This window comes from Pteropus vampyrus, unplaced genomic scaffold, assembly GCF_000151845.1.
Source record: "Pteropus vampyrus isolate Shadow unplaced genomic scaffold, Pvam_2.0 Scaffold160, whole genome shotgun sequence".
NCBI lineage: Eukaryota > Metazoa > Chordata > Mammalia > Chiroptera > Pteropodidae > Pteropus > Pteropus vampyrus.
Genome location: NW_011888941.1, coordinates 106,859 through 132,422, shown reverse-complemented (window position 1 = coordinate 132,422; position 25,564 = coordinate 106,859). Strand labels below are relative to the sequence as shown.

Genomic DNA, 25,564 nt, shown 5'->3' with positions numbered 1-25,564 from the left:
TGCATCCCACAATATCAAAACTTTAGAAGTGCCGAGCACATGCAAGATGCTCAGTAGCTATTTGCTGGACAGTGCAAGAATGGATGATGCATGCCTGCATGACTGATTGGATAAGTAAGGATCATCTATCTACCTATAGATTTCAGACAAAAAAACAAAAACAAAAACAAAAACAAAAACATACCATAGCTATCTAGTTACGAGCTATCAGAGTAAGTGCCTATATTCTGTATTCCACTTCAAAGTAGCCACAAACCTACTTACCATTTTCAATTATTGTTGTCCAAATGTGAACAGCCTTCTTTGGTCATTTACCCCTTAGGATTCTGCCATCCTTTCCATTGGCTAGTCCAGTTAGAAGTCCAAAGGCATTTGTACATGGGCAGGAGAAGCAATACAATTATTAAAAGTTTTGTCTTTTTCACCCTCTTTGCCTCTTGCCGCTTGCTGTACTGGCCACATACTCTGTGAGCCTCATGGCCATGGATCACAAAATGGAGGAAATCAAGGACTTCCTGCTCACAGCCAGGCGAAAAGATGCCAAATTGGTCAATCGAGAAAAATAAAGATAACGTGAACTTTAACCCACTTCCCGTTTAGAAAATAAAAGTGCAGCTCACTGCCAGTGTTAATCTAATTTTACATTAACACCCTCTTTGAGGCTGAAGCAAATCTGACTGGTTTTCAATGTGAAAATAAAATATAAAAATTGTTCTTGGAGTTATTGCTAAACAGAATGTGTCTCTAATCCTGATGTAACAGAAATGTATATGATGATCAGTACTTAAAATCCTTTTTTTGTGATAAATTTCAAAGCATGGAACAACACAACGTGGAAAATATCACGTTTCTCTCAGGATCTTCTTGCCATCCTTGTCGTGAGAGCAGCAGACTTTGCAGCAACCAGTTGGATTCTGTTTCCTTGATGCTGGTGGTCTGCTCTTGGGGAAATGTCTTCCAGACAGGCAAAGAGGTGTGACATCATCAGGGTGCAGACAACCTCGAAGATGTTGCTGCCCTGGCTTGCTTTTCTAGCATGCTTTCAATCAACGTCAGTCTGACATTTACATGGCTGATGGTGTGCTTGGAATTGTCCTTCTTGAACAGGATGCAGGAGTTCAGCACTGTAATATTTAGAAGGTGGCGAAAGAATTTCTTATACCAAAACTTGTGCCTTTCGTGCTCAGTTTGATAAGAAGTGAATATCTGATCGGCCAAGTACACTGCTCTCATATTCTTTTTATAATTTACAATGACACATGCTTTCTTTTCATTTCTGTTATCTACTTCAATCACAGTATTATTGTGGCATGTCGACAACATTGTCACCTCCTTCTTTTCACATCATTTCAGTGCCATAAGTTCACCACAGAACGTGGCTGCAGTTATCCCTTTTGCAATCCTTTTTTTTCCCCAGATCATTTGGCATTCATTCTCTCTTCAAAGGAGCTGTCCCAATTGCATCAGTCCTGTTTTGATGTAACTTTGAAAAGCGTGGGAGATGTATAAGAGCTATCGAGGAAGACACAATATCCTTGGTCAAGAAGGTCATTGACCAAGCTAAGAACAATGTGCAATGATTTCAGACCATCAGCTGAATCTTTCATATTCATACTGGGCTTTGTGTGAACAAGCGCATTCCAAACATAACCAGACCGACTTTCACAAAGTACATAAAGCTTGAGATCAAATCGTGCTTGTTTCGTCAGGATGTACTACTTCATAGCTAACTGCCCCTTAAACAGCATCAGTGATTCCTCAACTACAATGTTTCTGTTTGGAATATATACAGTTGAAAGCTTATTTACGAGAAAGTTGAACACGGGTTTGATCTTCTGCAATGAAATCTGGGTCTTTGATTGACCAGTGGAAGAATTGTTGATAAAATGCAGGAATCAAAGCCAAAGTAAAAATCTTTCATCAGTCATAATTTGCCTGAGAGACGGTATATCCAAAAGAGGCCTTATCGACCAAAACCGGCTCGGTTTCTGCACAATACCAAGTAATGTTGCAGTAGTAACATTACTGCAAAAAAGACTTTCAGTTTGTCATGGTCAGAGTCTTACCATTTATCCATTCGTAAAAATCCTTTTAGACCAGGTGGCTTTGAAGCCAACAAGGTAGCTTAGGCATTTGTTTTGCTAGTGATATTTGAAACTGATTCCTCAGTAAAGAATTGTTCAAAATACTGTAGTGGGTAAGTGGTATTGCTGACATCAATTTTCCTGCCAGATGTGCCAGTAAAGTTATATCTTTGACACAAGTTGACCACTTCAGAGCGGCACCCGAGTCAGCTGATGCGGGGCTGTTTCCACCAGATTCCAAATCAAACAAAGGCCTGACTGTATAGTCTTCAGAAATACTATCTGAAAAATCATCAGAATCATCCATTTTGGAAAAATAAGATTCATCAAATGAATTTTCAGCTAAAAATTGTTTGAGAATGATATTAACATCACACGTAGGAATGCTACATTTTCTAGGATTTAACATTTTCAGTGATCGAGAATTATTATATTTTGTAAATTGAAATACCATTACTAAAAACAGAATGCTTTAAGTAGAATGATGTCATTTATTTCCAAAGACTATAGATATACTAGAGCGATGTGAAAATAATAAAAGCGAGATATTTTGTGGCAAACTTTGAGTCTAAGGTTAGGACTGTAATCCAGGAGTTATCTTCAGGTAAATGCTGCAGCTGCAAGCACCGCTGGCGAGTATTCTCAGGGCAAATGGGAAATTCGATGCAGCAGATACCTTTATACCTTGGTCATCACAGACAATGAGAAACTGAAGCAGTCTCTGCCCTTGGGTTTGTCAGTGAAGGAGCTAAAATGAACCAGAATTGCTAATCTAAACTGCATTAAAATTTTTTTAATTCTTAAAGTTTTATTTTGTGATTCACAATTAACCACGTATCACTCAGATAACCAAGCATGATTTAAGTTCTAGGTGTGGGCCTCAAGAGTTGAATATTAAGTGTCACTGAAAGTCTAGGACATAAAATTGCCAGAAATTTCCATTCCTTGTAAAGAGAAATATACTGTTTCTTCCATCTTACTCTTTTCCTTCAGAACAAATAGAAACAAACAGATCTGATAAATTGAGGTCAAACACATAATATTTTAGAATTTAAAGTTTTATAGCTTAGAGTAAGTATCTTTAGAAGACACTTGGCTTAACATTTTTAAAGGTGGTAATATGCATCTATATAACTTGTTAGGCTTTTGAGATGACCAGTTTTACATATAAATGTTATAGTTTATTTAGACAATTATAAATTTGCTAATTTAATTTCATAATCTAATTCATAATCTAATCTAATTTTAAAATTTAAAGTTATTACTTTAAAATATGGAGACTCCAACAGATCTAATAGATCTGATTCTGTATATTCAAAGTGAGCATCCTGACACTGAACTGCATAATTCACCTTTACGGTTGAAGCTTCTCTTTTAATCATGGGAAAAAGTACAGTGGCTGAAAGGCTTCGAATCTCAACTGGCTGCGTTCAAATCCTTTACCACCGGTGCGGTTCTGGTGGGTTATATAAGTTCTCGAGAACTTAGATTCCTTATCTGTAATATGAGAAAAATGAGAGTATCCATTTGATAGGTCTGTGGTAAAGATTTTAAAATTATAGTAATATAAGTAAAGCACTTTTAAATTAGGCCAAATATGTATTAGACTTTAATAAGTGCTAGCTGTTTTTTGTTTGGCCTAATTCATTTGAAGGTCCACAGTTACTTTGCATGGTTATTGCCATAGGCAAAAGTTAACATGTAATCCTCTCAACTATAGTAAAAATCAGAAAAAAAATTCAATTTAAACTGCACGTAAAATACAATATGCAAAATCACATTAGGATAAATGTAGCTATCGCTATGAAATGAATAAAAATAAATAAATTTTAGTAAATGTGCAGTGTGTCCACTAGGACATTTTATATGGCAGAATTGCATGAGGCACCCAGGCAGTTCAGTTAAATAAGCAAAATAAAATTAAAATGCTGAGTTTGCCATTATCAATAAACAGAATCCTACATAAACAAAAAAAATAATTCCATTGCATTTTTAACCTTTGGCTTTTATTGTAAGAATGGTATGTACACTATAAACCAGGAGTGGCAAACAGGTTTTATCATCTAGACAACCCTTATCAACTAGAAGTGACTCTCTGGAAAACTCTGTTAAGAAGAAATCTGAGCACATATCTGGGTTCATTGGTAAAGAGTCCCCTGATCAATTATTGACATACACTACGGTTATAGGAGCGAAAGTGATGCTGCACATGCCGCATAATTACTACTCCTTGTAATTCCAAAATAGTTTGCCAGTGCCAGGAAATAGGCAGCTATAGGACAAAACAGTTTGGAACGAAAGACCTGTCTGTGTTGACAGGGAGGGCTGCTGGAGAGAATGACCAGGGCTTTCATTGGTTACTGCTTTCATCTCCTCCAATCGTTAAGCATTTAGGTGTAGCCTAAAGCCTGATCTGCCTTGAACATGTCCTATATGAAGGAAACAGGATTAATGTAAGAACAGTTCCATGGGCCCTCCTTGTATGTGGAACACACCTGGGGATTCAGAACTCATGAAACAGTCTGGAAGAAGAATCTAAAGAAAGCAAAGCTGTCACACGTCCACAAACAGAAAGCAAAGCTCGAGGTCCTATAAAACCACCCACGTGGAATCTTGTGAGTACTGCCTGAAAGTTTTTATTTGTAATCGCCAGGTTAGCTTCTTTCAAGAAGAACAGAGAGCGAGATTGAGAAGAAGGAGAAGTAATTGGTCGCTTTCTCCAACTCATAGGGAAAAACATTTTTTTAAAGATATGAAGGAGAAAAATATACTTTTCTGCCCCTAGTCCCAAATTTTCCCAAAGACTCTGCACTGGTTCCCTTGTAGCTTTGCCAGATCAAAAGGAAACATTTTCCTAAAAGTTAAATTCTCCCTGAGCAAACTATAGCCAGGTGCCTCCCCTCTCTGCAAGTGGGAGACATGCCAGTTCCCCTCCATGGGGTAAGGCTCCCAATCTAAGTGTGCCTGCCGTCCTAACACAGGATCTAGACCCACCAAGGAGCCTGGTCCCAGTTTCTCTGCTGAGGGTGTCACTGCTGAGACAGATTTCTCTGCCTATTCACTGGAAGTTATTTTGGAAAGAGCTGAAGGGCAAACTAAAAGTAGATTCAGGGGCTCAGGCCAGCAGCCTGCAGAGTTGGGGGGTCAGCGCTAAGGAGCCAGAGCTGACCAACAGCCTTCTTTGCCTTTCTTTTGGCTGCAAAAAAGATTCCCTCCTCCTAATTTATCATCTTCAGGAAGAGCTCAGGCTGGACAACGCAGACACTTAGCTCTGACATCTGGATTCACTAAAGGTTTGGCAAAGTTCTTTATCAGAGGGGTGGAATGGTAATGAGCCAGAGGAGGATTCTAGGCACCCTAAGACCTCAGCCCCGGTCATCATGACATTTTAAGCAAGAGGAGAGAAGAATACAGAGGTGGTACAGTGAGCTTGCCTTTTGGAAGTACCTAGATCTCTGATAAACCAGGCTCAGAGGTTCCCTGAAAGGTTCCCCTTTCACCCCAGTAAAAGGTCTACATGTCACTGAAGCTCCCCCAGGTCCTAGATGCACTTAGGTATAAAGTTGGATCGTAGAGACAGTCCCTGTGTGCCCAGCACGATCAAGTGAGTGAACTGTCCTGTGATCTCCCAGTACCCCCACCCTTCACGTGGGCACTGTTATTGATTATGGAGGGATTAGCCCCCTCGGTAACCTTCTCGAGGCCCCTCTGCAGTGATCACTGCAGCAGTGCTGGCTCCTGGGCCCTTCACATGACTACACTCATGTCAGGCTCCCTGTTTGGCACAATGACTATTGAAAGGTTTCAGTATGGAAGTCTGAGGTGAGACTGTAACCCTAAAATCCTCTGTGCTCTGCCTGTTCATTCCTCCCCGCTACCCAATCCCTGGCAACCACTGATCTTTTTACTGTCCCCATCGATTTATCTTTTCCACAAAGTCATACTGTTGGAATGATCCACCGTGTAACTTTTTCAGACTGGCTTCCTTCACTGAGTGACGTGCACTTAAGGTCCCTCCATGCCTTTTCATGGCTTGATAGCTCATTTCTTTTTAGTGCTGGATAATATTCCATTGTAACTCATTTAATTATAAAGAGAGAAGAAAGTTCCCCCTAATGTTTCTTTTGCCTCAGGCTGCTTTAGGGTACACCTCCAGCTACTCCTTCTCCTCCACACCCATCTGCTTCATCTTCTCTGGCTTTAGGGACATTAATTCCTGGAAAAGTTTAACACACTGTTAGGATGACTGATTGCCACATTAGAAGCAGGGAGCAGTGCCTTTAAGTGGGCTGGGCTCAGAGTCTTTCCTTTGAAACTAAATGTATATAGAAGCCTAAAAGAGAAGACAGGTAAACATGAACCTGCCCAAGACGAAACCTTCCCAGGTGGGAGGGCAGGGCCCAGAACCTATCTTCTCAGAAAACACAAGGACCCACGACTCCTTGGCAGTCACGGAGGCACCCCAAGTGATATGTAAGCATCTACAGCTGCTTGAAAATGGCAGCTCTTAAGTAATGGACACTGAGACTGGTAAACTTGGGGGCCCAAAAAAAGACTGAAGAGAGAAAGACCAGTTGGAAGGATAGACTAGCGAGTGGTTTACCATGACTGCATGAAGAACCCCACGGAAGAGGACAAAAGCAGGTGCAGGAAAGTCACAAAGTCAAGCTCTGCAAATGCACAATTGCACATATGGTTTGATCTCTTTAAATTTTAGGATTGAGGAAAGAAGTCTCAGAAACCAAAAATCTTTGGTAAATGGAGTTGTCATTATTTTATTTGTCTTTCAGCTAAGGAAAACGTTAAATTAGATACGCAATTATTAAAACAGAGGGAATTTAGGGTTACAGTCTCACCTGAGACTTCCATACTGAAACCTTTCAATAGTCATTGTGCCAAACAGGGAGCCTGACATGAGTGTAGTCAAGCCTCATCTGCTTCAGTTACCCCCTCAGCTCCATAGCTGTCTAGGTCAGATGTAGTTCCAGTACCTGCCCTCAGCCTATTTCAACAAACAGCCTAAGTGCCGAGTCCATCCTGGCCTTTTGCTGCTCTAACTTGAGAAGAGTCTGTGAACTTAGTGGCCCTCTGCTCTGGTCCCCCACATGGCTGTCCACATTTTTGTCACTCACGCCTCAGAAAGGCCATCTCTGAGGAGCCAATCCAAACCTGTCATGGTCTAACACATCTCCCAGTTTTGTTTCCCTCTGTGGCATTTATCTCCATCAGAAATATGTTTACTTCTTTATTGTCTTTACACCCTGAAACAAAGCGATTTAAAATGCTTCAGGTTCCCACATTTTCGAGTGTTCTTAGTTAAATTATCATTGTAACATAGTAATGAATTCCCACCACACTTTTCATAACTTTCTCAGAGAATAATGTAAATTAAAAAAAAAAAAAGGAATGGCTTTTCTAAGCATTAGAAATGATATAAGCATACCTTTTTTTTTAAGTTCCCCTCAAGTACGTCTACACAGAAAGATGTCCTTGGAAGAAATGAAAGATCTCAAGCTAGATGAAAAATACCGACAACTAGAAACCAAAGAAGTAAAAGGAATACTCTTGACCAAGATAACGAGTGATAATTGGGACAAGATCTGGAATTTCCAAGCAAGACCTGATGATCTCCTCATTGCAAGCTACGCCAAGGCAGGTGAGTTTGAGAACTGGTGCTGAGGAAGACAGCTTTGCAGGAGCCGAGTACCTGGAAGGGGTTCTCAATTTTCAAAGGCAGGTTTCCCTAGGGCTGGTCCCTGGAAAAATGAAAAACAGACTGGATTATGAGCTCTAATCTCCCAGCATCCAAGATCCTTCTTTTTATTCACTTAGGTCTGTGATAGAAAAAGAGATAGCTAGAATCCCAAATCATCAAAGGACTGAATGAATTACAAAACTATCTAAAAAGCACAGAGTCTGAGAAATAGCACAGAAGTTCCTGTCGGAAATCTTGTCAATGCAGCCGCTCCTTGTTTGTATCCGCTAAACTCTCCTGGAGTAACAGTGCCCCATGCTCATGAGAAGTTCTCTCAGGGTAGGGGGCAGATGTGAAACTGAGCACTTTCACACCAATATAAAAAAATGCTAATAGCATTGAGTCCAAACCTACACAAGTACCAAGGGAAGGATCTGGGAGAGGGGAGGTGACGCTTATCAGAAACAAAATGAAGAGGAGTTTGTGGGAGAAATAATGGTTGGAAAGGGTGAAGGGTATGCTAGGCCTATGCAGGGGTAGAAGATTAGACACCATAATAAACAGGGAAGATTCTTACATAATACCTGGTAATCTCTCTGCGTTATCTGTATTTATAATTTCAAGCAGTATAACCAAGGGAAGTAAAGAACTTTAATCTGTAACCAGTTTGGGAAATACAGTGACCATTTGACTCAACAAGAGGAACTCTAGATATTCATAATCAGAAGATTTCTGACTCAGAATTCTTTCCTTGGATTCAGCTTGTTCTCACCACTCAGCATTGCTGGCCAGAGCTTTCCTAATACGCTGCATTAGGGATTCCTGTTGGGAAGTTTCCATTTCTCAAGAAGCACTTTTTCCATCTGGGTAGCACTTTTCTTGCCTAGTTCTGAACTGAACTTTGTATTGTACCTCAGAGCAGAAATTTGTTTTCAACTCACCTTGGAAATGATACAATAAACCTCAGGGCCCTCCATATTCTTTGAGATAGTCTCATACTCTCTCTCTAGCCTTATTCCTCCACTTCTCAATTCCCCGTGAGCCCTTACACTTTCCAACATGAAACTCCATCCGCCTTTGTCCTGGCTTCCCCTCCTGGGATGTCCTAGCTCCTTAATGCAGGTGGACAATCTAGACCTGCTATAACTGTTCATTCTAAAGTGACCCGACCATCTCAACAGAGCCTCACTGATATTTTTGGTTTAAAAAAGAAAAGAGATGTCGGGTGGACAATGAGCACAGTCTAGCTCTTTGCCTATCCATATGTCTATTTATAGTGCTTTCCTTTATCAGGATTTAATTTGGCTACAAATGTCAGAAAACCCCACAAAACATGAAAGAAAAAACGATCTGGAAGTGAACAGTCCAGGGCTGAAATGGTGGCTACACTGATCATCAGAGACCCTGGCTCCTTTGAACTTTTTGCTCCACCATCTTCAAGTGTAGCTTTTGGTTGTGTAGTCCAATGTGACTGCTGGCATTCCAGCCATCACATGTCTATTCCAAATAGCAGAAAAGAAGAAGGAAGCTGAAGAATAAGGTCATGTTCCTTCCCTTCAATGACAGCCTCCCCAAATTTGATGTTATGGCCATATCTGGTTGTAAGAAACCCTGAAAAATGTCACCAGTAAGCAAGTAGCTATATGCCCAGGTAAAAATTGAGGATCTATTAATTTGAGAAAGAATGAAAGAATGGAGATTAACTAGGAAAGAAGCAATCTTTATCATATCTTATCCCCTCAAAAAAACAAAAAAACAAACAACTGTAAGCTTGTTAGAGGCAGAGACAGTGAGTGGCTAACCCATTTTTGTATCTTCCTACATTTCTTTGATTCAGTATTCTTTCATTTAAGCTACATTTATCAGGTGCAAAGCCCTATGCCAGATACGAGGAATAAAGAGAACAAAAGGACACGTTTCTACATCTGTTGAGCTCTCCCTCTCACAAGAAGGCAGATATGTATATAAACGGACCTTGACAATGAGCACGGGGGTCACTGGTGCTCAGAGAGGTTCTGTCCTTTCTACGTGTCATGCAGAGGCTTTGTCCACTTGGATGTCCTTCAGAGAAGGTTATAAGTGAGCTAGCTGATTCTGCTCTGTACCCAGCAAATGTGAATTTAACCGAATAAATGAATAATCAAGGAAATAGAACTAAATTGTGTGGTAAGTAGGTTGAATCGAGAATAACTAATGCTTCTAGGCACAACCTGGACACAGGAGATTGTGGACATGATCCAAAATGATGGAGACGTGCAGAAGTGCCAACGGGCCAACACCTATGACCGGCAACCTTTCATTGAGTGGAGTCTACCCCCGCCCCTCAACTCAGGTAAATTTTCCCAACTAGGACTTATGAAGTTATAAGCATTATGCTGGGTCGCTTTCCATCTGAAAAGAGAATTATTTCTACAATCGACCTTGTAGAAAATATTTCCAAAGGGAACTACGAGGAGTTTGAAGGTGGTCCAGGTCCACATACTCACTTCAATTGGGAAGAAAACCTCCTAAATTTCCTTTCTAAAATATATGACTATGTAACATCAGACAGCATATTCCCTGAGAACTTGAGAGTGACCACGAAAGTATAACACAGTGAAGGTAGGTTTGAGGACTCCCAGCGTTCATGGTTAAGAACCACATTTCTGTGTCACTGTGCCTCCTTCTCATGGAAAACTGTCTTCCAAATATACTTTATAACCTGTCTACCAGAGAATCAAGATGAATTATATATAGTATCCTTATTACCAACAAATGACTATACTTCATACCAAAGATACTAAGAAATATATGGCATAGACAAGAACTCTTGAAAGCTTGCAGTCAATTAGGAATAAAGCCCGTGTTTTATAAAGTACAAAGTAGCAAATAGTAGCTTTTGCAATAGGAGACAACCCAGTGGTGAAAAGGCATAGACGTTGGAATCAAACAGTCCAGCTTCAAATGCTGGTTTATATTCTTACCTGGGTGACCAGTAAGTTATTAAACCTCTCAAAACCTAATGTTTCTCCCTTTGTAAACTACTACCTATTGAAAATTCATTATTAATTGACCCAATTATTACAACACCATCAGTTGAAAAAATTCTCTTTCTTCCCATTGAATTGACTTGTTCTCTTCACAAAAATCAATTGCTCATATATATATGGCGGTATTCTGGATTTTTTCCTATTCTGTTCTTTTCCATTATGTGTCCATCTTTCGGTCAATACCCACTTTTCGATCACTGTAGTTCTTTTATAAGTTTTGTACCTTAGCGATATTTTGTGCCTTTTGTTATGTAGATGAAAAAGGGGATACATACTAAACCTGACAAGCTCAAGGGAGGCCAGCATAGAGGGCCCTACAAACTCAGAGACTGAAATTAAGCACACAAAATGGTCTGAACATAAATATTCCTATCTTGAAACAGGTCATGGTGGGTAGTCCCATCCTGGGCCTGTAGTTTTCTTGACAAAGGTCGATCTTTACCCTAAGTGAGACTATCTATTGTCTTTTTGCATCTAAGATAACGTCCCCTTGGAATGTCAGAGTTATCCCTTTTTTTCCAGACCCTCAGATGTAGCCCACCACACCAGAACAGAGACCACAGAACCCCTCACTGTTATCTTGTCCCCTGCACACTACCTCTCTGTGTCATAAATGTTAATTATTAACTCTCCTGTACCCATCAATGTAAAAGAAGTATGCGCCCTTCCGTTTTACTTTTTATCAAATCCCAGAGATTTCCCCACTTTGCTTTCTCCCACCCCCTTTATCCGACCACCAATGATTTCATGTACCTCTCCTTACGTCTCTTCCTTTGATTCTAATGTGTAAAATAGCTGCAAAACTGCCATTCTCCAGAGCATTTTCTTAATTCATTGAGATTTTGCTTCCCGGCAGTTGTCAATTGGGCTCAAATAAATTCGTTAAAATTCTCTACAGGTTTGGACGTTTCTTTTGTCAACATTTACATCAGTCTGGCACATCTTTAGTCAAATTTAACCATAAATATTTTTTTTCGATGCTATCATTTTTATATTCTAATTTTAATTATTTGTTGTAGCTACATTAAAATATAATTGATTTTTTAATTTGATCTTGTATCTGTGACCTAGTAATTAGTACTATCTTTTTTTATATTCTATTGCATATTCTGCATATTTAACCATGTCTTCTGTGAATAAAGAAAAGTTTCCTTCTTTTCTAGTCTGAATACACATTATTTCTTTTTCTTGCCTTCTTGCACTGACTAGAACCTCCATTGCAGTGTTGAACAGAAATCATAAAAGCAGACATCCTTATCTTGATCCTAATGTTAGTGGAAAAACGTTCATGTTTTAGCATTAAGTATGACGTTAACTGTAACTTTTTTTGTAGATGCTTTTTTTATGCCGAAGAAGTTCTCTTTTATTCCTTGTTTTTCAGAGTTCTTAGTCATAAATCAGTGTTGGATTTTGTCAAATGCTTTTTGAAATGAGAATTTAATTCACTTATTTTCATTCATTCTTTGTTTATGGCTACAAATTTTTCTCTGATCGCTATTTTAAATGTATTTGGGTTTTTCTATTTGTTTGGTTTTGATATGTAGTATTTTCTTTATATTTCGTTATGCACATTTTTCCAAATTTGTGTAATTTTACACCAAAGTTGTTTAGTAAATGTTTTTAATTTCCAGATGAAAAAGCTTTCCATTTGGGGCTTTGTGTTTAATTTCTAGTTTTGTTGCATTTGTGATCAAAGAATGTCTATAGTATTTCAGCTTTATGAGCCCTAATGAAGTTTAATTTATGCCCTAACATAGGATCGATTTTTGTGAATTTATCATGTGAACTTTAGTAGAAGTTACATCTTCTATTATCTGAAAAGATCTAATATGTTATGTTGTTTAAATCTTTTATATCCTTTTTTTTGTCTTTTACTGAGACTTGACTGGTCTTGTACTGAGAGTGAAAGGATGCTATTATTAATGTATTTTTATTTCTCCTTATACCTATTGCGGTTTCTGTTTTATATAAGTGATTATTCTGTTATTTGGCATGTAGCTATTTATGATTATTATATTTTATTGCTATAACGGGGTCTTTAGCATTAGAAAGCTCCTTCCTCGTTGCATATAATGCTTATGAAGTTGAAGCCTACTTTATCTGATAGCATCACAATTCCTGCTTTCTTTAGTTTCCATTTGATGTTATATCTCTACCCATTCTATTATTTTTACTCTTTATGTGTTTTAGGTGCATCTCTTCTATGCTCCATATAGTTGGCTTTTCCTTTTTGAAAATTTTATAGGTGATTAAATTTCACTCACATTTATCGATATATAATGTTTGGTCACAAATATGTCATATTATCATGTGTAGAAATTATTATGCACAATAAATAATATGTACTGTCTTTCCCTCTGGGATATAACCTTTTTATTTTTCTTTTATTTAAAAACATTGTGGGTTTTTTATTTTGTTTTGTTTTTAATAGAGTTTTATTTTAGATTTAGGAAATTTTTAAAATTTACTTCCTAGTGGTTGGTTGCCTGTATATTATTACCCTTAATAATGCCTTAATCCTCCTTTCTTTACTTAACCTTATACCTCTGATCTGCCAGTTTCAAAGAAATCGTTCGATTCACTCTTACTTATATAACCACCAATGATCTAATTCTAAATTTTCAGTTGTATTGTTTCTACTTTGTCATATAAAGTTTACATATTATTCTTAAATTTATCACCTCACACTTTTTAATATTAGTTCTAGTGTTAAATAATGTGAAATGCTCACCATCATTTTATTTGATAATTTTCCTAGTCATCTCTCGGTTGAATCAAACTCATCCTAGTAGATTGTTCATGAAGGCTCATGTGTATTCTCTGAGTTATTGCACATTCAAAACTTTTTTCAATAACCTTGATACTTGAAGCACAGCTTGCCTGGATATAATACCTTTCATTCACATTTTCCATCCTTAAGTTTCTTAAAAATGATGCTCCCCCATTGCCTTGCTTTGTTTGCTGTTTTACCAGATGTCTAATACCAATTTAATGATCTTAACTTTTTGAATTATTTCATATTTTTCCTGGCCTGGTTCTCTCGATAGTGACCACTGGATTCCAGGGTTCCTTCATGGATTTCATTTCTATTGGGTGGACTGGCATCCACTAGGTAGAAGGCCTCTTTTCCTCTCCCTGAGATCCACAGTTTGGCTGGTAGATCCTAGAGCTGTAATTTCAAACTTCTGAAAACATTTTGGTGGATATTGTTTAATTAGCTAGGTTTTATGACCCAAGTAGTAAGGCGAAGCCAATGACCCTAGCTTTACCGCTGGTACTGGGCCACCGCCTGAGCCAATAACATCTATATAATCATGATCTTTAAGCAATTTGGTAGGTATTTGTTCCCTTGGGCTAGTATAAGAAAGTCATATTACACGATCTACCCTTGATCATGTTGCCAACACGTGGAAAATGGTGAGACCATCGAAAAATCAAAATGGTAAGGGGAGCATTGATCTGGTGAGTGGATATGGATGATATTCTCTCTGGCATTGTAGGAACAGTTCCCGTAAGCAGTAACGAGGAGTGTTTGGAGAAGACTGGTAGTCTGTGCGTGGGGCGGGCGGGGGTGGGGGTGGGGTGGAGACCTGAGGGCCAGGAATTAAGCAGTATTAGAACCTGGAGTAAAGTTTCTATTCATTTGGGGGACTTTTTGTTTGAAAGTTTGAGAAGCATGTCTTTGAGTAGGTCATTGTACCTCTCTGTAAGTCCCGCTGCTTAGGACCAGTAAACAAGCTGGAGATCCCACAAGACTATATTCTAGAGCCCAAGACTGAATGACTTGAGAGGTGAAGTGGGAACATTGAGCTGAATCTATGATGTCTCACCAGATATCCAAAGAGGATGAGCACATACCTACCTGGTAAGGAAGGAGAGTACATGATGCGAAGCAGCATTTCTGGAGGGAGCAGCCCCCTCCTTGATGGTGGTTGCAATACCAACTAGCTCCAGCAGAGAGAAGCAGGGGCCAAAAAAATCAATTTGCCGTCTTGAATACGTTCTTCGCCCCAGGGCCAATGTTCCCATTTGAGAGCCTTCCAGAGTTTTGTATGGGGACAAAGCAGGCAATTATCTACCATCGCTTTGGCTAGAGCTGAGGTCAGGGGAATGCCATGCCTGTATGCTCAGTCAGTGAGTGCTGTCATATCCTTATGGCCCAAATCTTCTAGAAAGTTACTCTATGATTACCCAAGGAGGTTGGGATTTGAAGGGCGATAACAGGACCTTTGCTGTTGTATGTTTTGTTCTGGTTTGTTTTTACTATATATGCATCTGAAGCTTTTTGCTATTTGACAATGAAAATGTATCACATTCTTGCTTTTTAAAGTACCAACAATTTTTTTTTAAACCCCATTGCTACTAGGTATGGCATGACTAGAGAAATCGTTGTATCTGAGGCTGTCTGCTACTCTGGGAAGTGGCTTATGCAGGGCCTGGGACATGTTTGTAATTTGGATAAAGAGTCTGCAATGCTATCATATTCTGCTTCTACTGTCCGTTGGCATGTGTGTTAGGAGACGTGATTGACCATAAACAGCATATGTGAGTTGGCTGTTTCTCTTCAAATGGAGTTGCCCCAGATAGGTTTTCCTGAATCATGAAATTATTCCTTTTGCCATTGTCCAGGCCAGGCTGCCAGTGCATTGGTGACTGCCCAGGAACCAGTAAAAATATGTGCCCTTGAGAGTCTCCTATTCATGGCCTATTGTACTGCCAGGTGCACTGCCACCAATTTTGCCAGTCTGGCCAAATCAGTGCTCCTCAACTAGAGATCTGCCACTAGCACGATGATATACTGCAGCATTCTGGTGGGCCACGTTGCGTACAATGGTGGCATTGCCTTGGGTGACTCCCTTTCCATGTCAGACGGGTGGTCCCAAGGGCTTCTCAAACTACTAGAGGGGCCAGCAGTGGTGGTGCCATTAGCTTTGCCTTCTTGTCAGTGGGCACGAGGCTGAGCGTGGGGGAAGCCACATCCTCCTGTAATCTGGAAAGGCCCTTAACATCATATTTAGCTTTTTCCTGAAAGTACTATTTCCATTCTAATAGTGTGGCCTCAGTGGCTGTAGCAAGCCTCTGCTGGATTGAATTCCTGAACCAAGGCAGATTGGAGACATATATGCAAATCAGTATGGTCTGTGAAAGCTTCTGTCTCTAAAAGGGCCCAATAGGCTTCCAAAATTTGGCAATCAGGTGGCGAGTATCAGATGCCGTCTGGGGCAGACATTTGGTCCGGGACCCATTTACAGTGAGATAGAGCCATAGTGAGTCCAGAGACTCCTCGAGGCATAGTCAGGCATCACCAGTGATTCAACTGGGGAGTCTGAGCCTGGAGAGGCTAAGGGAAGGACCTGCTATATGGCAGTTTGGTGAGGTTCTTCCCAGTGGAAAGAAGCCGATTCGCATGTAACAGCAGAAATAGCCTTAAGTAAAACGGTAAGTGTAGAGCGTGTTGCCTCCCAAAGGTAGAGACCTAATACATGCTGTGTGCCAGCTTAGTGTAGTGAGAGACTAGACTATGAGGAGTTGATATTTTATAGCAAGGGGAATTTCATAGTTCTCAGCTGACAACATGATGCCAAGAGACTTGACAGAAGTGGCTGGTCCTTGGATCTTATGCAAGGTAAATGGCCCATTCTCTCTGCTGTAAACATCGTGTTACTAGGTGTGAATCTTCCCTGACAGCATCCTCAGAGGGCTCCTGTAATAGAATGTCATCTACCTAATGCCAAAGGCAGCAAGCAGTGTGTTAGTTTGAGCGAATGATATCTCGTCTGCATAGGTTATGTGCAATGGCAGGGCTATTTAGATAAGCCATGCATGGTCAACTCAGTGAAGGCATCTTTGAAAATGAAAGCAAATTGAGGTTGTGAGTCTTCCATTACTGGGACAAAATCAAACCTGTTGGCTAGATCTAGGGCAAAGTAGGGTCCCTGAGCTCTTTGGATGTCATCTGTCATGTCCGTAATATTGGGAATGGGAGCCTTAATGGTGGGAAACTCTGCATTTCAGTTTCAATCGTCAATTGTTAATCTCCATTCAATTTGGCCAGTTTTAACCCTAGCCAGATAGAACTATTAAAAGGTGAGATGGTAGTCATAAATGGCCCCAGGGTCAAGTACAACTCCAATGACTAGCTGAAGGCCCTGTGTACCTTGCATCAGCCGATATTGTGGTGTATTTATTGTTTTCACCGGAGGATGCATTTGGTCAGGTTACCATTTCTCAGCTCCCATAAGAAAGGCCAGTAATTTGGGTTTATTCCACCAGTCATGTCACTGGTGGGGGCATCCATATCTATAAATAGGAAAATAGAGAGCCAAGGTGGCCACCACCACGGGCAACTGTTTTAGAAATGTAGTGCCAATAGACACATCCAGCCCAAGTTGTACTCCCTTTATAGTTTACCCTGCTATACCTTGTAGGCTCTAGGAGGATCCCTTGGGGATTTAGAAAGATTACCTAAAATTATTATGACTTGGGCTTATTCTGCGTTTAACAGAGCCAAGAATGTCTGATTATTGCCTCTGTCCCTGTGGACCACCAGAGTAGTGAATGAGCAATTGTCCTCAGGATGTGATAAGCTCTAGGCAGCTGTTGAGTAGGGTAATGGTCTGGGGGGCTGCCATGCAGGTTGGAGAAGTTGTTTGGGGCAAAGGGAGCCTTGGAACCCTCTGAAGACTTCTGGGCCACTGAGATTAGAAGTACACAGAACACCCCAAGAGCCATATGGGAAGGTTAAGGCGGGGTGCAGGCAGAAAATGTGGTGGAGGCTGAGACACTTGCCTTTATTAGGGCCCATGCTTTGGGGTTCCTAGGCTAAGGCCAGATTTGTCAATTCAGACCAAAAGCAGCCAAGTTCTTGGTGAGCTTTGAGAGTGCTCAAGGGAAAGGTCTTGGGAGGCAGGGAAGACTGCTTATCACAAGGGTCATTGGGGAGCCACTCCAGGAACTTACATTTACTTGTGACTCTATGGGCAACTATCTAGGGCATGTTCTTGAGGGAAGGCTGGTTTCCTGCAGGCCCTTGGCCATATAGAATGGAGGCCAAGGCAGCAATATTATGGAGTAGGTATAAATTCAAGTCTCTTTTTATTCCCTGAACGTTTGTTCTGATTATAGGTTTAAATATTAGTTCAATTCCATTCTTTTAACATTCTTCTAAGGAACTTCAATTTATTCCCCCATTGGACCTTTACCTGTCTTCTGTGTCTGTCACTTTCTCTCTAAATCTTTTTACTTCTTACTTTATCTCATTGTCACCATCTTGGTTGTTTTCTTGCTTTCCTTCAATGTTTTTTTAAAAAATTTTTGTTTAAACTTATTCTCTATTGTCAGTTTTATGACTTAATATTCATTTATTATGTTGTCTTTTTGCTTCTATTTTTTTGAGCTCATATTATTTCATTTCTCCCTCTTTTGTCTATTTCTGCTTTTAATTTTTGTATTTTTGAGCCATTTTTTCATATTCACAAATGTTTCAGTATTATTTCAATATATTTAATTCTTTCAGTATACTTAATTTGGTTTGGAATGTTGTGTTACAATTTGTTCAGGCTCAATTTTTCATCTGGAAATATATCACAGCACAGAATACAGTGCTAGCATACGACTGGTGGCTACTGTGGTTCCTGGCCTTATAAGTAAAGGTTGAAAGAAAAACAGAAGCTCTTTAAACAGAGCTGCTGGGGCTATAAGGTGGTTCATAACCTCTCCCTCTTAAGAGGGATATCAGCTCTTCTCCAGCTGCCTCTCCTCCACTCTCTGTTGTAGTAATAGAAACCCCAAAGGACTAAATATCCAAGTGCTTATTGAGGTCACAGTTACCACAGCATCTTTATCTAGCCACGCAAGTATACACCAATATCCAACAAATAAGGAGAGTAATGTTACCTCAGTAGATTTCAATATCTCCTCAGGGCTTTTCTCTACCAGAATGGACCATAAAGATGTCATCAGGAGGGAAACCCAGACATGTAAAACCATAATTTGAGGTAGTGCCAACTATTTGGTAAATCTTATTCCGGATGTTTGACAAAATAATAATATTGAATCCATGTAGCAGACGAGAAGTGTTTAACTGAATGATGTGGCCCTGTTTTCCAGGTTTAGACCTGGCCAACAAAATGCCTTCTCCTAGAACTCTGAAGACTCATCTGCCTGTTCATATGCTACCACCTTCTTTCTGGAAAGAAAATTCAAAGGTAAGAAGAATCAACTCTTCAAACCTAGTTTTGATCAATATGGCCAAAGAATATCTCTATCTTAGAGGAAATAATCAAAGATTTTGAAAGACAAATAACCAGTGGAGGTACAAGGCAGACAGTGGGATTCCCACTCATTTCCTTCTGGATCCACCTGTGAGTGGTTCTAAAGAAAGTAACCTCACAGGGTGATCTGATCATAAATTCCTAACTGGTGGGTCATGGTGGGTAGTCATGCCCCATGCATATAGCTTTTTTAGTAAAAAGGTTTTCCTTTGCCTTAAAGCAAGTCCTGTCCATTGTTTCTGTGCATCTAGAAGCATTTGTAATGCTTCTTTTCAGCCCCCACCCCTTCTAACCACCCTCAAGAGAGCACATAATCTTGTTAGCTATCCTATAATTTGATCCCCACCTTGCTTTCCCCCACCGCCATGTAATCTTCCTGATTTCCCGCCCCCAGTTTCAAATGTATAAAAGAAGCTGCAAAGCCACCATTCTCAGGAGGATTCGAAATCTTAATTCCCAAGCATATGTCCTTAGTTCAGCTCAAATAAACTCTTATCAAAATTCTCTATAGGTTTGGACAGTTTATCTGTTGACATGACTTTCTTCAAAATATTATTTCTGGTATACACCAGGAAGTTTTCACACAAAATTATTCTGATTGGTTGCCAGTTAAACCACATTAAATGAAAGTGAGCCATGGAAGAAAGCACCTATTTCCCAAAAGAGGCAATTATCTTAGTTTGAATCCTGTAAGAAGCAAACGCCAAGACAGAGTATGATGTGAAAGAGATTCATTTAGGGAAAACCTGTCAGGAGAAAAGGAGATCAAGACAAAGGAGTATGGGGAGCATGATGCAGTGTTTAGAAATTGGTCCACCTGTAGAGAGAGCATAACTGACGGTGCAAGTTCTCAGGAATTGTTTTACCTCTATAGCCGCTATTAAATTTTTTAAATTTTATTTTGACCCTTCCAGCTTCAGATCCTATAAATGCAGTGTACAATAAATGTACTAGTGTTTCTTTTTGATATCTGCTTCATCAGTGAGTCTTGAAATCAATGATATATGGGATATAAACCAAGTATCAACTTGTAAATTTGCAGTGAATAGTGTAGCCATCCAGCAAAATTAAAGGTGTGTATTAGCTGGACTGGTAGGTACATCAACTTGTGGACAAGTTAGTTTGAAAACCCAAGTGCAGACTCTTTTACTTTCTGGACTGAATCCTTACCAAGAAAGCATAATGGTGAAGTCTGTTTAGCCAAGGCACTCTCTTCCCAGTGCTGTGCTCAGAAATGGAACGCGAGTGATTGCTTTCGACTCTCTTTTTTTTTTTTCTGGGTTTCTATGACTCGCCAGATGTTCAGCTTGTTCGTCTCCTATCTCCAAACAAGGTATAATAAAATCAAATGTTTTCGTGTATCAAAATTTTATCCCATTCCTTATCTATTTCCCTGAAATTATACTCAGGGTACCTTGATTTGTGAAACTTTCTTGGTTGATTCCCACAGAACCCAATATTATTTCCAAATGATATTGGAAACATGGTGTTAGAAGACACACTAACACTTGGTTAGTCATCATATTAACACCTTATTTTTGTAAAATCAGGCCTCGTAAAAATGTAAAATTCTATGGCAGCACATCTCTTTATCTGCGGAGAATCACAAAGTATTTGAGGACACGACTGAGAAAGCTCAGTCCAACCTTTTCATTTTATTAGGGTGTGGTAAGCTAAATAATGCTCCTCCAAAGATATCCACATTGAAATCACAAAAATCTGTGAATGCTACCTATATGGTAAAGTGGACTTTGCAGATGTGATTAAATTGAGGCTCTGGAGATGGGAAGAGTAGCCAAGATTATTTGGGTGGGCCCTAAATATCAACACAAGGATCCTTAAAAGAGGGATTCAAGAAGATCAAAGGGGGAAATAGAAGATGTATGACAACTTAAGCAAGAAATTGGAGTGATTCGAGGATGATGTCAAGGGTTTATGGCCATGCTACCCTGAACAAGCCCTATCCCATCTGATCTCAGAAACTAAGCAGAGTCGAGCCTGGTTAGTACTTGGATGAGAGACCACCTAGGAAGCTCAGGTGCTATAAGTGTAAAAAATAAAAAAATAAGGGATTGTAAGCTGACAAGGTTCTTGCAATCTATGAGGACAATCAAGGGTGGACAAACAAACAAAAAAAAACAAACAAAAAACAAAGATGGTGTCAAGAGCCAAAGACTCTAGAGGTTAAAAACAGTGAGGAAATGGATTCTCCTCTTGACTTTGGCCTAGTGAAATCTGGTTTCCAGAACGGCAAGAGAATAAATATCTTGTGTTAAGCCACTACATTTGTGATAACTTGTTACAGCAACAATAGGAAACTCACACATATCACTCAACAGACAAAAAAAATTAAGTTTTTGACTTAGATCACATCAAACTCTCTGACTTATACCATAAGTACATTTGAATATGTTCCCTGTCTAGCCCAGACTTCCTCTATCCAATTACTCAGGCTTTGATTTGCAAATAGGCAATAACCAACATAAGCACTAAGAAATATATTTACACAATAATAAGACCTTCACGTTGTATCATACTTTTTGTTTTTCTGAGCGTTTTCATTATTGGAGAGATATCTAGCAGTAGGAAAAGGAGCAGAGAAACAGTCATGACAGGTTTGTTTTCATCTGAGAGGGCTATGAGGGAAAGCGGTTGGGATGCAAGATTTCAGGGTAATTCACTAAGAGGAAAAATATGACTGGGTGATTGGTTGTGTTGGACATAGGAGTTTTGTTCAATGAGACACAGTGAAAAATGCTTGATAAACGATTAATGTGTTCCTAACCACAACCCTGCTGAGAGTGCACACAGTAGCACAGGCTGGAATCGGAGGCAGGGTAGTGAGTGGGAGGAAGGGGACAACAGGACAAGAAGCCAAGAGGTCACCTCTTCTGGGCCGGACCCCTACTTTTTCTAGGAGACAACATTGTCACAAACAACTCCAAAGTAGACTTAGCATGGCTCTCAGGGGTCCTGTGATCTATTCAGCAAATGAACAGTAGGAGTGCTGATTCACGTGTAAGGCTGCAATTCATTGTGTACAAGTGAGACTAGATGGCTAATGCTTTAGCTTCTTTTATCCTATACCCTAGTCATATTCTTTGCTCAGTGAAAACCAGAAGGGCTCTTCCTTTCATTCATGGAAAAATATCACAGTAGCCTCCTTAACCTTCAGGAATATGATAGTTAGGGTGACTGTGGCATTTATCATGCAAAGAAGGACACTTAGCATAATAATTATGCTAAGACCACAGATATAAACTGGAACTCTGCCTGGGCAAACCAGAAGATGTGGTAGTCTTGATCATAGAAAAAACATGCACATTTAATGACTCAGTTGGGGTAGTCCGCCGATTCTTAAAGGCTTTCAGATAACATAGTACTGCACTGAACAATATGTTTCTGTCTTCTTTTCTTCCTGTCTCAATTCTCTTGCTGGTTGATTTCAGATTATCTATGTGGCTAGAAATGCCAAAGACTGTCTGGTGTCCTACTACCATTTCTCAAGAATGAATAAAATGGTGCCTGATCCTGGCACTTGGGAGGAATATGTTGAGACATTCAAAGCTGGAAAAGGTGAGTGAGAGGAAATTGTGGGTCCATGCTTCCTTATTCAGTCCCCTACTGGCATCAGAAAGAAAGGGTTTTCATGGAATAATTGTATTCTTCAAGGCTCTAGGAGGACAAAGATGACACACTCAAACTGGGTCACTTAAAGAGAGTTTAGCCAAGAGACTATTTAGAATGCTATGGAAAGAGTTTAAAGAAACCAACAGGTGAGAGCATAATATTCTGGGGAGAACACCAGAAGGGAGGCGTTGCCCCCTGGAGAAAGGATAGGGCTCCTTTACAGGAGCTGAAGCCTTTGGTAGGCAAAACGGTCAACCACAGTGAGCCAACAGGGAGGCATCAGGGAAATAAACAAGCTATCTTCACTCTCCTCCTGCCTCCAAAAGCCTTCCAGTGCCTCTTGCTGGCAAAGCCCAGGTGGCAGCCTGGGACAAAAGAGCCCATTGACCTAGTCCTTAGAGGTCAACCTTGAAGGGTGGAGGAGGGTGGAGAGTAGATTTGGCAAGGCCAACAAAAGACACTCAATGTCTCCCTCTGCTTCCCATTCATTTGCAAAGAAAGTCAAGGTACCCAATACCTGGTAATTACAGATTTTTTAGAATGAAAGTCTTATTTTTAAAATCAGCCTGTTAGGAAACAATATTTATTGCAAAACACTGATCTAGGCACTGTGTAATGATGCAAGGGAGATAAAGATTATGAATCCCTAGTCACAAGACAGTATCTCATGTAGCTGTTAAGTTCAAGGGTGGAAATATAAACCAAGGAATCCAGAATACTTTGTTATCTTCCTAAATATTAAAAAAGAAATTTCCTGTCTTCTACAAGTAAGAATTTTACCCAGGGTCTTTGTCTTCTGGTTGTAGTTATTAAATGTCCTCTTTATTTGAGATATTCATGCTCATTAGATAAATTTCAAGTTGATATTGATCCCCACCTCTCTCCTTCCCCTCAGTGTTATGGGGCTCCTGGTATGACCACGTAAAGGGATGGTGGGAAGCAAAAGACCAACACCGCATTCTCTACCTCTTCTACGAGGACATGAAGGAGGTAAGGGGCAGTGTGGTCTCCATCAGATACTCTCACATTCTTCAGTGCAACAAACTGCAGTGAAAATCCTGGCACGTGGGCTTGCCCACAGAAGAGCCTTCAGTGGGAACCCACTCTCTCCATGACACTCTTTCCAATTCTGTTTTATCCTCAAAAGCTCTAACTACATTATTGGTCTTCTAAATTTTCTTTGCTTCAGTTCACGGTTCCCAGAAGATCCTTTCTCCTCAGGAAATACCGCATGCCTTTATCGTCGAATTAATCCTGACACTTATGAACCATGTTTCTTCACCTATAAAATGTGCATTATCGTATTTCGAATCTCACAAAATTATTGTAAGGGATTACGAGATCATATTTGTAAAGTGTGTAGTCGTGTTCAATAAATTTAGTTTCCTTCCCCCTCTTTCATGCCCTAAGCCCACATCACAAATCAAAGTTTAATACAAATAAACATTGGCAAAAATGGTCCCACATATTGGGACTGAGGGCTGGTTTCTCCATTTCAAGTCATTGTGTATGAGTTGTATTACAAATTCACGCTCATGGCCTAGTGGATTGGTGTCCTAGAATTACAAAACTACTTCCTATGCCAATGCTAAGAAATCTAGTCAAAAGCTATAGCTTTTTCTGCTTCTCTTTGATCAGAAAGAACCAAGGAAAGATTCATTCACATTTCCTGGTCAGTTTAAGATGCCTTTTATTTATGCTCTTACTAACCTCTTGTTAAAACTCATAGACTTTTTTTTGCCATCTCTTACAGCTCAAATACTAGAATTAATCATACTGTGCTTTGCCAGCAACATTTTCTCTCTTTTATTCAACCTTTCCTGATCTCTGCCGAGAGATACGATTGCTCCTTCTGTTAAATCTTATGGCACTCTCTCTGTATGTGGCAGTAAGTTTTCTTGGCCAGAGACTGCAGTTAGTTGTGTTTACATTTTATTCACCTATTGCAAGGTAAGTCACCCGAGGGCAGTGAAGGCCCTCATCTTTGTGTTCTGGCACAGTACAGTGTCTTACACACAATCATTACTTGAGGAATATTTGTTACTGTATTCGAATCGATCCCTTAACTCATCTCTCCGCAAATACTGTTTCTCTAAACAGAATGTCATCTTTAATGGAAAACCCCAAATTATTTGTTTTGTATAACTATTCTACATGCAGGACCCAAAGCGGGAAATTCAGAAGATATTGAAGTTCCTGGAGAAAGACTCATCAGAGGAAGTTTTGAATAAAATCATCTATAATACCTCTTTTGATGTAATGAAGCAAAACCCAATGGCCAATTACACCACTTTACCTAGCAGCATCATGGACCACTCTATCTCCCCTTTTATGAGGAAAGGTACGAAGGGCTTATATTCTAAGATTGCAAATTAGACTCTGTGATCTCCGTGATCTGTTTAAATTTTCCAGAAATGTTTCATGTGATATTACTTATTCCTGTCAGTAACGCTACTGTATAGTTTTGAAAGGTAAGTTTCTTTTCTTTCCCATTCTTGTTCTGGCTCTAAAGGGGGGTGTTCACTTCCCCTACACTCCTGTAGCAGTCACTGAGACTTTGCCTTGTTTCAGGGATGCCTGGGGACTGGAAGAACTATTTTACTGTGGCTCAGAATGAGGAATTTGATAGGGACTACCAGAAGAAGATGGCAGGAAGCACTCTGACCTTCCGCACAGAGATCTGAGAGCAATAGAGGAGTCGGTCAGGACTTCCTTACTAGATTTTAGACATTTGAACCTCCTGATCTAGAATGCTTTAAAAAATCACACCCTTCCCCTAATCTGAACTTTTGCACACTATGTGTACATTCTATGGCACTATGATATATTTCATTAAAATGTGATCGAATCCTG

The 25,564-nt window shown here is 39.8% G+C and overlaps 1 protein-coding gene and 1 pseudogene across 1 annotated transcript; both read left to right on the top strand.

Annotated features, from left to right (window-relative positions):
* The first annotated feature begins 482 nt into the window (after positions 1-482).
* Positions 483-2,841, top strand: LOC105298718 (annotated as a pseudogene).
* A 1,710-nt stretch (positions 2,842-4,551) lies between these two features.
* Positions 4,552-25,564, top strand: LOC105298717 (sulfotransferase 1C1). The gene is made up of 8 exons (XM_011370095.2): positions 4,552-4,699; positions 7,541-7,740; positions 9,983-10,111; positions 18,918-19,015; positions 22,531-22,657; positions 23,607-23,701; positions 24,872-25,052; positions 25,283-25,564. Exons 2-8 carry the CDS (start codon positions 7,569-7,571, stop codon positions 25,393-25,395), a joined length of 915 nt encoding a protein of 304 aa, XP_011368397.1. The 5' UTR covers positions 4,552-4,699; positions 7,541-7,568; the 3' UTR covers positions 25,396-25,564.

Bases quoted from the DNA above. Each gene is read 5' to 3' on its own strand.
- LOC105298717 (XM_011370095.2), top strand. From the start codon at position 7,569: ATGTCCTTGGAAGAAATGAAAGATCTCAAGCTAGATGAAAAATACCGA. The intron at 10,112-18,917 runs GTAAATTTTCCC...CCTGTTTTCCAG, and splicing joins ACCCCCGCCCCTCAACTCAG to GTTTAGACCTGGCCAACAAA. The intron at 23,702-24,871 runs GTAAGGGGCAGT...TTCTACATGCAG, and splicing joins TCTACGAGGACATGAAGGAG to GACCCAAAGCGGGAAATTCA.